The sequence below is a fragment of the Cetorhinus maximus genome, chromosome 6, assembly GCF_964194155.1.
Source record: "Cetorhinus maximus chromosome 6, sCetMax3.hap1.1, whole genome shotgun sequence".
In the NCBI taxonomy this organism is placed as follows: domain Eukaryota; kingdom Metazoa; phylum Chordata; class Chondrichthyes; order Lamniformes; family Cetorhinidae; genus Cetorhinus; species Cetorhinus maximus.
Window position 1 is genome coordinate 94055495 of NC_135884.1, and position 13484 is coordinate 94068978.

The 13484-nt window shown below is 42.0% G+C and overlaps 1 protein-coding gene across 4 annotated transcripts in view; it reads left to right on the top strand.

Annotated features, from left to right (window-relative positions):
* The window catches only part of mbtps1 (membrane-bound transcription factor peptidase, site 1), a 152384-nt gene that overhangs the window by 83600 nt on the left and 55300 nt on the right, over positions 1-13484 (top strand). For all 4 annotated transcript variants that reach the window (XM_078544090.1, XM_078544093.1, XM_078544091.1 and 1 more), the window contains 2 exons: positions 5306-5457; positions 8392-8553. In XM_078544090.1, coding sequence (XP_078400216.1) covers positions 5306-5457; positions 8392-8553 — 314 coding nt within the window. The remainder of the gene's footprint in view (positions 1-5305; positions 5458-8391; positions 8554-13484) is intronic.

The window sequence follows — 13484 nt, forward strand, 5'->3', positions numbered from 1 at the left end:
GCGGAGAGTTTCACAGATAAGACAAATGTGTGAAGCTTTGGTATTGTGTGTGAACATTTGGATTTATTTGGATTGTTGATCTGCAGCAGTTCTTTGTTTATTACAGCAAGGTAGAGATCATACCCAAACAAAATATATAACTTTATTGAATTGTATTGTTCAGAATTCTGTGCAATAGGTGTCTAGTGGGTGATCAGTCCATCAGGGAATAATACATTTTCTAGACTTTACACTGCTGGGTTTCACTTTTGGACAAAATCAGTATTGAAGAATTGTCACAAGATGATTTCTCCAGGTGAATTCTGGCTCTTAATATTGAGTTCAACAATTTCAGATCATGAACTCTCTCCTCCATCCCCACCCCCTTTCCGTCCCCCCTTTTTCCAATAATTTATAATTTTTTTACAAACATATTTTTCTTTTCCCTCCTATTTTTAAATTTATTTCGATCTATTGTTTCATCTCCACCTTTTCGCCTATTTCGATCCCTTCCCCTCACCCAACCCCCACTAGGGCCATCTGTCACTTGCGCATCCTGCTTTCTACCCTTAATGTCCCCCATTAGCACATCCTTTAGATAATATCACCACAGTTAACACCCCTTTGTCCTTTTGTCTATGACATCTTTGGCAGTCTCTTCTTGGCCTCCACCTATCACTGGCCCCCTATTGAGCTCTACCTGTCCCACCACTCCCCTCTACCAGCTTATATTTTATCTCATTTCTATATGTCTTAGTTCTGATGAAGGGTCATATGGACTCGAAACGTCAACTGTATCCCTCTCCGCAGATGCTGTCAGACCTGCTGAGTTTTTCCAGCTATTTTTGTTTTTGTTCTGGCTCTTAACTGATGGCCCCCTGATAAAGCAAGAGACTCATATTCATATATAAAAACAAAAAACTGCGGATGCTGGAAATTCAAAACAAAAACAGAATTACCTGGAAAAACTCAGCAAGTCTGGCAGCATCGGCGGAGAAGAAAAGAGTTGACGTTTCGAGTCCTCATGACCCATCTATGACATCTTTGGCAGTCTCTTCTTGGCCTCCACCTATCACTGGCCCCCTATCGAACTCTACCTGTCCCACCCACCCCCCTCTACCAGCTTGTATTTTATCTCATTTCTATATGTCTTAGTTCTGTTGAAGGGTCATGAGGACTTGAAACGTCAACTCGTGACTCATATTCATGCTTCTGTAGTAGTGCATTGGAATGCTGATATGTACTTGAGCTCCAGAACTAACCACGCCCCTAGCCAAGCAGTTCCAGTACAGCTACAACACTGGCATTTAACTGGCAATGTGGAACATTGCCCAAGTATGTCCTGTCCACAAAAAGCAGGACAAATCCAAAGCAGCCAATTACCGCTCCATCAGTTTATTCTTGATCATCAGCAAAGTGATGGAAGGTGTTGTTGACAGCACTATCAAGCAGCATTTGCACAACAATAGCCTGCTCACAGGCACTCAGTTTGGGTTCTGCCAGGGCCACTCCGCTCCTGGTCTTATTACAGCTTTGGGCCAAACATGGACAAAAGAGCTGAACTTAAGAATTAAGGTGAAAGTCACTGACCTTGACTTCAAGGCAACCTGTGACCTCTACCACCTAAAAGTACAAGGGCAGCAGATACATGGTAAAACCACCACCTGCAGGTTCCCCTCCAAGCCAAACATGATTCTGACTTGGAACTATATCGCCGTTCCTTCACTATTACTGGGCCAAAATCCTGGAATCCCTTCCCTAACATCACCTGTGGGTGTACCTACACCACATGGACTGCAGTGGTTCAAGAAGGTGGCTCACCACCACCTTCTCAAGGGCAGTTAAAGATGGGCAATAATGCTGGTCTAGCCAGTGAAGCCCACATCCCAAGAACGAATATTAAAAAACTTCATGTGTTTCTGCCTTCTCGTGTATACCATAATAATGCACCTTGAGTACTTCTGTGGTACCATCTGAAGTAACTCATCTCTTGCATTTTTTTTAAAGGCTGTACTGGATGTGAATGACCTTTATTGGACCCTATACTTATGAAATTTTATCTGCACAGCTGCTGAGAGTTTTATAGCTGAGAATTGTACCTCTTACAGGATTAGGAAACAATGGAATGCAGTGGGCTGGACTGCACACGTTACCTAACCTAACCCTGACATAAAGCGCATTTGTGTTAAATTTGATACAATTTCTTGTAACCAAGTGTAGAACTAGATGATGGTTTAAACATTAACACTCATTCCTTTGGTGCTGCCATGGTTTCTGGATATTTTCTTGGAGTTGAAAGCTCTGATGCATGGTCATTGATTTGAAACATTAACTTTGTTTCTTTCTACACGTATCGCCAAACCTGTTGAGTATTTCCAACATTTTCTGCTTTTCTTTTCTCTACTAACTGATCTAATCATTGAGCGCTTGTCTTCACCTTTTTAAATTGCAGCCCTCTGAAAATGAACAATTACTTAAAGCTCTCCTGTTGCACAAGCATAAATTAATAAGATACTTTTTGTTTTCTGGCAATGGTACAGGTGTTCAGAAATGTTGTCATACCTTTGGGCTTTTTATGTAATGATCCGAGTCCTGAATTCAAGTACAGGGTTTGAAAAAAGAAATGACTGCTGTGTTCAACCACTTAATTTAAGCAGAGCGTCTGTCAGAACACAAAAGGTTGGGTGACATGTTATTATAATAAACTGCATCTGCACTGGAGCTTGGTGTGATCTTAAATTATTTTGTTGAGGGGAAATAATTCAGGGCCAACACCCCCCACCCCTCCACCTCCTCCCCACAGGTATTCTCGGTAACATGCATCAGTTTGTTGTCATTCATGATTAAATAATTCAGCATGCGTTGGAGGACAAATGATTGCACAATGTTCACCACCATTCACGACTCCTTAGATACTGAAGTAGTCCATGCACGTATGCATCAAGACCTGGAAGCATTCAGGCTTGGGCTAATAAGTGGCAAGTAACATTCACGCTACACAAGTGCCAGGCAATGACCATCTCCAACAAGACAAAATCTAACCATCTCCCCTTGATATTCAGTGGCATTACCATCGCTGAATCCCCCACTATCAACATCCTTGGTGTTACCATTGACTAGAAACTGAACTGGACTAGCCGTATGAATACTGTGGCAACAAGAGCAGGTCAGTGGCAAGTGACTCACTTCCTGACCCCCCAAAGCCTGTCCACCATTGACAAGGCACAAGTCAGGTGTGTGATAGAATACACTCCACTTGCCTGGATGAGTGCAGCTCCAACAATACTTAAGAAGCTTGACACCATCCAGGACAAGGCAGCCCACTTGATTGGCACCCCATCCACCACCTTTAACATCCATTCCCTCCACCACTGACACACAGTGGCAGCAGTGTGTACCATCTACATGATGCACTGCAGGAACTCACCAAGGCTCCTTAGACAGCACCTTCCAAACCTGCGACCTCTACCACCTGGAAGGACAAGGGCAGCAGACACATGTGAGCACCACCACCTGGAAGTCCCCCTCCAAGCCACTCACCGCCCTGACTTGGAAATATATCGCTGTTCCTTCACTGGCGCTGGGTCAAAATCCTGGAACTCTTTCCCTAACAGCACTGTGAGTGTACCTACACCACAAGGACTGCAGCGGTTTAAGAAGGCAGCTCACCGCTACCTTCTTGAGGGCAGTTAGGGTTGAGCAATAAATGCTGGCCTAGCCAGCGACACCCACATTCCATGAAAGAATTTTTAAAAAGTACTGGGCCCCAGGTTACTAAACTGGCTTTAACACTTTTAGGCCTTGATCAAGAGTGCTTTTCTCTTAGGATCTTGAATAATTGTTTTAATATTTAAGAGTTTAATACAGAGCCAAGGGTTTAATTTGTCCAGAAATATTACTTCATTTTGTATGATAATTTAACTTCACTATAATGGTGTTCGAAACTAACATTCCTTTAGCAGTTAAATTACAGAATGAATTGAATGACTGGTCTTGCATCTGAAGGGCTAAGTAATTTAAAAGTTGATGTACTGGTACACTGTAGAAATTATAAAAAGAAAGATTGGATTGCTTAAAGATGCACTCAATTCTTGAACTGATTTAAAACAAAACATGAAGAAAACCAAGCTCAGGTTTGTAGCTTTTTTCCTGTTGTGCCAGCTTGGCTCAGTGGTAGCAGTCTCCCCCGAATCAGAAACTCGAGGGTTAAAGTCTTACTCCAGGGCTTGAAAACATAATTTAGGCTGATATTAGCGTAATATTGGATAAGGTTAAATCAAGGCCCTGTCTACTGTCTCTTATGATGTAAAAAGATCCCATAGTACTATACGAAGAGGAGCAGTGAAGGTTTCCCAGTGTTCCAGTAACTAATGCCATCAAAACCATTCAACCAGTGACTTACCTCATTTTGTTTTGGTGAGATCTTGACTGCTGCATTTCCAAGATAACAATGACTACACTTCAAAAACAAGTCATTGGCATTAAACTCCTTTTGAATGTCTTGAGGATATGCAATATACCAGTACAGGTTCTTTCTTTGGCTGGGAATTTTTATTCGTTCATGGGATGTGGATAGGCAAGTATGTATTGCCCACCTCTAATTTCCCTCGTTCAGAGGGCATTTTTAAGGGTCAACCACATTGCTGTGGGTCTGGAGTTACATGTAGGCCAGACCAGGTAAAGATAGCAGATTTCTTTCCCTAAAGGACATTAGTGAATCAGATCGGTTTTTACGACAAGTGGCAATGGTTTCGTTGTCGTCATCAGACTTTTAATTCTGATTTTAATTCAAATCTCACTATCTGCCATGGTGGGATTCAAACCCGGGTCCGGGAGCATTACCCTGGGTCTCTGGATTACTAGTCTAGTGATAATACCACTATGCCACCACTTCCCCCTAAAGAGAGGTGTGTGTAGTATTTTGAGCTTTGGATTGTTGTACTGTATCCATATTTTACAATCAACTGATGCGAGTTCAGTACACAAATGATGTTGCCATCTATATATAAAGGAAGAATCTAGGCTTTTCAAAGCTAGCTTAACGTTAACTGACCACTACATCCAAATTTACCCCCCTTTTGCTTGTTTCAACACCCTGAACCTTGGCTATTCTATTTGGTTTCTAAACGCAAGCTAAAAAGTAATCGTTACATTGGTTGGTAATGCAGTGAAAGGCATGTCAAATGACCACCTGTACCTTATGACACTCATTGTGCAGCATTGACCAGTTGCTAAAGTTCATGTATATTCAATATTAGGCATGTTTGTAACTTCAGAACTTGGGTTCCAGCCAGCTGAATACTTTTCTTTTCACCTTTTTTCATAGGAGCTTCCTGGTGGTTACGGAAGAATGAAACCGGATATTGTGACCTATGGCTCTGGTGTCCGAGGTTCTGGTATGCAGGGTGGTTGCCGCTCACTTTCAGGAACTAGTGTGGCATCACCAGTAGTGGCGGGTGCTGTCACTCTGCTTGCAAGGCAAGTAAATCATAGAGCAAGTGAAAGTTATTGCATATTATGCAGTAAAAGTGCATCTGGATTATTGGATATACCACTGTATGGGTCTTCGTGCAGCCTTGAAGTTCAAAATAGCAGCAGCCTGCATCTAATTCCATTAGCACTTGAAACTTCGTGCCACAACATAATCTAAAAGTACAATGTACCTGATGAACCGATTACAACAATGCATGCTGTTTCCTACATTACAGCAGTGACTACACTCAAAACTACTTCATTGCAGTAAAGCATTTTGCAACATCTTGTGGTTGTGAAAGGTGCTTTACAACATTAACTCCTGCCAACGCAAGATGCGCAGAATCCAATGACATTATTTGCAGGAAACACAAATCCACCCTCGTAAACGGTGACAGCTTCTTTTAGGCAGTCTTCAAACTTTTAATAATTAATCTTATTTCATTGCTCATGTATCCCCAAAATGATTTATACCACAAATAAAATATAACCAGGTGGACCATCACTCTGAGTTAATTAAATGGCTGGCCTGAAATTGGGGGCTGGGGTGAGGGTAGTTGGATGGAGTGGGCCCCTTTTGCCACTTGCTCTTTCCAGCCCTGTCTGAGGTTTGGGGTGAGCTGTGGATGGAGGACATTGTTAAAAGCGTTAACTTAATGCTACCGGCGCCATAATATTTGCAATTCCAGGGCCAGTGATGGCCGCTCATGCGCCTTGCTGCATATTGCCCCCTATAAAGCTGGCAGCCGTGCATGCAACTGAGCATGCGTGGCATTGACAGCAAATGAAACCGCTATATAAATGCAGGTCTTTCTTTTTGTGTGTTATCCCAGAATCATTTGTAGCCCAGCAGCACATCAGTGATGATACGCATGTCCGTTTCCTCCACCACTGAAGTTTTTGATGTTGGTGGAGGGATTACATTGATGCTGTTGCGTAATTGTGGGGTGGAAAATATCCCATGTGCGATCTCTCCTATAACTTGCTTATCAAATTACATGCAGGATGTTTCTCTATTTTGGGCAAACATGACCCAATGTCTGTAAATATTTAAATAGTATTCACCTACTGTAAATTAGCTTGAGGTTACAGTGGCTTTTGCAACATATGGGGAATGCTGTGTTTTCCTAAGGGCGTTGCTTTTTTAAGTAACTTTATGGATTTGGGGGCAGGGCCTGCTCCTGAAAATCTCAAAATGAGGAAACAATAAACCAAATAAGGACAAGCCTGGTTTTGCTTAATCTGTTCTTTGATTGAAGAAAAAATCTTTCATATTCAGTAACTGCTTCAGAACCATTGCCAGTCCCAACAGCACCAACACACTTTGGGCAAATGGTGCATTATAATTGGTTAGGCTTCAATTATTTATTCTTCAGTTTTGTTTGAGATTACGTGGTTATAGCTATTTTACTTATTGTGCCCTCTCCTCCTCTTCATCTTTTCTGTTCCTCCTTCTGCATTATTTCCCCATCTCTTTCCCTCCCCCCCCCCCCCCCTTGTTTCTTTAATTCACCTAGCTTCCCTAACCTTTGCTACTAAATGATATTAACCACTTACAGCATAGTTCCTTTCACTTTTATGCCTCAAGCTTAATTTATTTTTATCGCTGCCTCTCCTTCTGTGATCACTGGGATCTCATCTGAGAGACGGTATTCAGATTGCCTGCTTTGTGCCTCTGCAATGCCACTTTTTATCCAGTGTCTGCGATTACTTCTCAGCCTTAGAAATCTATTTATTTTCCGATTATGTGGAGAAGCATTTGGTACCTTTGCTCAGTTTCTTCCTTTAACATGATTGTTCAGGAGCTCTGTGTGAGGAAAATAAATCCACAATCTGCCTCACTGTAGCATAATAAGCTGGAACACCCATGCACTGTCTCTTATAGACTCATAGATGTTTAGAGCACAGATGGAGGCCATTCGGCTCATCATGCCTGCGCCGGTCAGCAAAGATCTGACTACGCTAATCCCATTTTCCACTAATGGTGCTGTTTAGTTATTTACTAAATAATTTCCAAGATTTTACCTTTTATAATTAGCTTTAAGTCTTGCATTATAGGTAGATATTTGAGCAAGCCACATTGTAGATTGGTCAAACATTAGTATGTGCCAATGTTTGCAGTTCTTTTGGAAATACCTTTACAGCCTGAAGTTAAACGAATGAGTTATTAGAGATATGAGAAACGGATGCCGGATTTGGGTTCAAGTTGCTACTGTTTGTTAACTAAATGACAGATGTTTTAAATTGGTTTTGGCTCAAGAGTTGGTTCAAGAGCTCAAGAACCTTCCAATGAAATTGGATTTATTTTCCTCGCAGAGTAATGCAATTGGGGGGAGATGTGGATTCAAGAAAATGGTTATAGATAATTCATAAATTAAGTGAACCTGTGTAATTAATGTATTATTCCCAAAAGTGTTTGCTTGTGTCTCCTAAGACCTTATTGGTCTATGATGCTCTTTGTTCCTATTGAGTGATGACCCAGACAAGTAACAAAATAGCATCTCATTAGTACAGCCTGCTGTAGACTATGAACTCTGACCTAGTATCTTTTAGGAAAACCATGAGAGAAATATTTAACTATCCCACTTTTACTCACTGGACTTCAGGAGTGTGCATTAAGATTAATGACATTTTGTAAGGTTAGCTGACCTTGGATAGTTGGTTGCATCGCCTGGTTCAAATTCACTGAAGTTTTGAAGGTTTTCAAATTGTGATGTTTTTGATCTATTTGATAAAATATTTACAAGTTATTTTTAAGTGAAAAAGCATGTGAGATGGAAACTTGATTTGGTAATGAGGAATATGGTTATCTTAGCTGAGCCATTCCAACTTCAAAAGATAAGTTTTTTTGCAATTTGTGCAAAATTCCTACCTATTTAATCAGCTGAATTCCCCTGTGAGTTTCCTTTGATGAAAACTTTCTTTTTGTTCTTTTGTCAGCACTGTGCAACACCGTGAGATGGTGAACCCAGCCAGTATGAAACAAGCATTGATAGCCTCTGCACGCAGATTGCCTGGGGTCAACATGTTCGAACAAGGTCATGGCAAACTGGATCTGCTGAAAGCGTACCAAATTCTCAAAATCTATAAGCCTCAAGCCAGGTGAGTACTGAAGTGAATTCGGGTAATGTACCTTTTTGTTCCTTCCTGTTTCCTCATTTTGTGTGTTGCAGGCAGTGATTCTTGGTTTTGAGTCCAGCAGGCCCTACCTTGAATACCTTGACCATTTCTTGAGTGTTGTGGGCTAATTTGACTAGAATGGCTGAGACTGATTTGCATCTCATGGATACAGTTGTTGCCCAGCTCTGCCTTTCCTCTAAGCTCTTGACTGCCTTTGTGCTGTCAGACTGCTTGTCTGACATGAAGGCTTGGTTAAGTCATAATACTGTCTTCAATCTCTGCTACAAACTCTGCACTCTTGCCTGATACCTTCCAGTTCCACAGTCACTGCATCAGGCCAAACCATACCACTCCATCACTGACATTCACCCAGAGCTGTACTTCAAAATTTGAATCCATAGTCATGACTGCTGACATCCATCTCTACATTATTGCCTTCCTCTGACCCTGTACTGAAATCCTTATTTATGCCTTTGTTGTCTCTAGGTTTAACAATAATATTTTGCTTGCTGGCTTCCAACTTTTGCTACATATGTCCTGTTCCATACTAAGATCTTTCCTAATCCCTTGTCCTTTCACAATGTGTTCTGCCATTGAAGAGCAATTTAATTTTTCATGTCATGTATAAGAGGTTTCGAAGGCTGTTTGTTAAAATGAAAATTAAATTCAGTGCCTTCCTTGTGTGCAATAAATGCAACAACATGGCTTCCTTCAATGGGTTTGTAATTAAAGCTTCAACTTTCTTGAGTGCTGGACGACAGGCCAGAAAATTCCAGGTTTGAATCAGTGTCTGTGTTGTTCCCCACAGTGGAGAAATTGAATCTTAATCTTGATTTCAGTGTTCCAATCTGCTTGCTACCATCTTTTAGTAACTGTAGTAGGTAATTGAGATAACATGGAACTTTGTGTGAGCAGTCACACTAATTTTCTCAGATTTTAGTGAAGCTCTTCTTTGTTACCTGTTTGAAGCAATGCATATTAAAACAACAGTACAGAATGACTTTTCATGAAGTATGTGAAATAAAACTTGATGGTTTGAATCTGACTTCCTGTTTTGAAAGTATTTCTCAGCCTCTTTTGAATGTGTTTTGTCCTGCTGCAAAGGTGCTCTTTGCCCTGCAGTATCTCTCCACCCGCCCCAGCCCTGCCGATATGGTGGCTGTTCATGCAAATGCTGAAAATGCCAGCAGGCAATTTCATTACTGGTGGGGGCGGGGGGAGGGATAAGTTTATCATAGCAAACTGGATCCTGAGGCAGAGCAAGATAGCATCATTACTGCACCCCTGACCGAGAACAGCTCAGTTTGGGGATCGAACCTCAAATTGGCCTTATTTACTTGGCTCAACTCATCAAATAAGCTTACAAACCATGAGATTGTTGATCATGCATAATATTAATTGTGCACGAATTAATTGACCAATTGTGCCCATATTATCAATGTAGTTTAGTAAAGAAATAATTTTTGAATGCATTTGTAACATAGGAGACTTGGAAGTTAACTGGCATCCTGCATTGAAGACGTCCAGAATCCAGAGTTTCTTGACACTTAAGGGAGAATGAGAGATTATTTTACATTTTGAGGCCTGCAATCAGGTTCACCAAAAGTCTTCTGGACAGGCAGATAGAGAGCAGATAATTGAACAAATGTGAAATCTTTGGAGAGCCTAGCTTTATTGAAACTGTATAATTTTTAAAATTAATTTCCTTTCAAAATACGTAATTTTAAGTAACTTTTTCTGATACATTATAATTTGGGATGTTGAACATAACAAATCATAGAAATGACAGCGTTGACTTCGGCCATTCAGTCTGTTGTATCTGTACTGATCCCTTAAAAAAGCAGTTGTGCTTAGTCCCACATCCCCATCTTTTTTCCATATCCTGTTAGTTCTTCATCCTCGAATATCTGCCCAATTTTCTTTTAAAACTAATATGCAATTGGCTTCCCCCACCTTTTCAGGTAGAGTATTCCAAATTCCAAGAACTGAGTGAAAAAATTCTCCTCATATCCCTTTAGATCCTGTACCAATAATTTTTAATCTGACCTATAGTTAGTGACCCACTTATCAGAGGGAATAACCTGTTTTCTCATCTTGAAAACCTCCATTAGGCCACCTTTTAACTTTATTCCTAATTTTTACAACTTCAGTGCCCCAACAGAAGTCCCTTATTCCTGATTAACACCCTAATACACCTCTTGCATACCTCCTCTAAGATCTTTAATCATTCCTGAAATATGGGACCCAGAATCATCCACAATACTCCAGCCGATGTCTTACCAGTGATTTATGAAATTCCAGCATGATTTTTTTGCTTTTATGCTCCATTTCTCTATTTATAAACCCAAGTAACCCATAACGTTTTTTTAACCACCTTATTAACTTGCCCTGCCATCTTTTTAAGAATTGGTGTAAATGGACACCAAGGTCCCTCTCCTCATCTACATTTTTCAAAGTCATAACATTCATTATATTTTTCCATTTAGTCCTCTCAAAATATATCACTTCACACTCCTTTGCATAAACTCCATCAGACGTCATGTCTGCCTGTTACACCATCCTGTCTGTGCAATCTTGATGCCTATGAACAGTTCTTATCACTATCTACTACTGTGCCAAATTTCATATCAGCTGCAAACTTTAGAATTTTGTTCCCTACACTAAGCTATCTACAAAAATTGGGGACAAAACTTGATGGACTTACTATTAATCTGTAGGGAATACCACTGCAAACCCCATTCCAGTCTGTGAAACATTCATCCATCATACCTTCTGCTTCTTGTTACTGAGCCAATTTTGTATCTGTACCACCACTTTCCGCTGAATTCCATGGGCTTACTTCTTAAATCAATCTCCTTTTTGGCACTTTGTCGAATGCCTTCCAAAACTCTTATACAACATTTATGGTACTCCAATACCTTGATCAGCCTAGGGAAGGCGGTGGTGTAGTGGTATTGTCAGCAGACCAGAAATCCAGGACCAGGGTAATGCTCTGGGGACCTGGGGCCTAATCCCACCACTGCAGATGGTAGATTTGAATTCAATAAAAATCTGCAATTAAAAGTCTGAAAGTTAAAGGTCTGGTTCACTAATGTCCTTTAGGGAAGGAAATCTGCCATCCTTACCTGATATGGCCTACGTGTGACTCCGCATTCACAGCAATGTGGTTGATTCTTAAGTGCCTTCTGAAATGGCCACTCAGTTGTAACAAATCGCTAAAAAGTCAACAAAAAGGAATGAAACCGGACAAGTCCCCCAACAAACTCAGCCCTGTTGACCCTCCAAAGTCGTCCTTACTAACATCTGGTTTGTGCCAAAATTGGGAGAGCTGTCTCACAGACTAGTCGAACAACATGCTTCCTCCAAGTGGGAGGGGAGGGGTGGGGAGGGGCGGGGGAGAGAAGGGGGAATAGGAGGGGGCGGAGAGGTGGCGATAATATCAGACATTACGGATAATGTCCCAGACACCACAATCACCATCCCTGGGTATGTCCTGTCCCACCAGCAGGACAGATCCAGCAGAGTGGCGGCACAGTGGCGAACAATCAGGAGGGAGTTGCTCTGGGATCCCTCAACTTCAAGTCCAGGCCCCATGACGTCTCATGGCATTAGGCCAAACATGGGCAAGGAAACCTCCTGCTGATTACCACGTACTCTTCCCCCTTAGCTGATGAGCCTCCATTTTGAACACCACTTGGAGGAAGTACAGAGGGTGGCAAGGACACCAAATGTACTCTGGGTGGGGGACTTCAATGTCCATCACCAAGAGTGGCATGGTAGCACCAAATTGGCCGAGTCCTAAAGGACGTAGTTGCTAGGCTGGGTCTGAAGCAGGTGTTGAGGGAAAAACACACTTGACCTCATCCTCACCAACCTGCCTGCTACAGATACAGCTGTCCATGACAGTATTGGTTGGAGTGATCACTGCATAGTCCTTGTGGAGACAAAGTCTCATCTTCACATTGAGGATACTCTCCATTGTTTTGTGTGACACTACCACTGTGCTAAATAGGATAGATTTCAAACGGGTATAGCATCTAAAGACTGGGCAACCATGAGGTGCTGTGGGCCATCAGGGGCAGGTTCTTGACCACAATCTGTAACCTCATGGTACAACGTATCCCCCACGCTACCATTACCTCCAAGCCAGGAAATTAATGAAGAGTGCAGGAGGGCATGCTGGGAGCAGCACCAGGCATACCTAAAAATGAGGTGTCAACCTGGTGAAGCTATAACATAGGACTGCTTGCGGGCCAAACAGCATAAGCAGAAAGTGATAGACAGAGTTAAGAGATCCCACAACCAATGGATCAGACCTAAGCTCTGCAGTCCTGCCACATCCAGTTGTGAATGGTAGTGGATAATTAAACAACTCGCTGGAGGAGGAGGACGAGGCTCCACAAATATCCCCATCCTCAATGATGGGGGAGCCCAGCACATCAGTGCAGAAGATAAGGCTGAAGCATTTGCTACAATCTTCAGCCAGAAGTGCTGAGCAGATGATCCATTTTGGCCTCCTCTGGAGGCCCCCAGCATCACAGATGCCAGCCTTCAGCCAATTCAATTCACTCTACATAATATCAAGAAACGGCTGAAGGCACTGGATAGTGCAAAGGCTATAGAACCATAGAACCATAGAAAAGTTACAGCACAGAAGGAGGCCATTCAGCCCTTCTTGTCCATGCCAGCCTGAGGACACCAAGGTGCCCTTTCTAATCCCACCTTCCTGCACCCAGCCCATAGCCCTGCAGTTTACAGCACTTTAGGTGCAGATCCAGGTACTTTTTAAAAGAATTTAAGGTTTCTGCCTCTACCACCAACTTGGGCAGCGAATTCCAGACACCCACTAACCTCTGCGTAAAAAAGTTCTTCCTCATGTCCCCCCTACACCTTCTGCCACTTATCTTGAATCT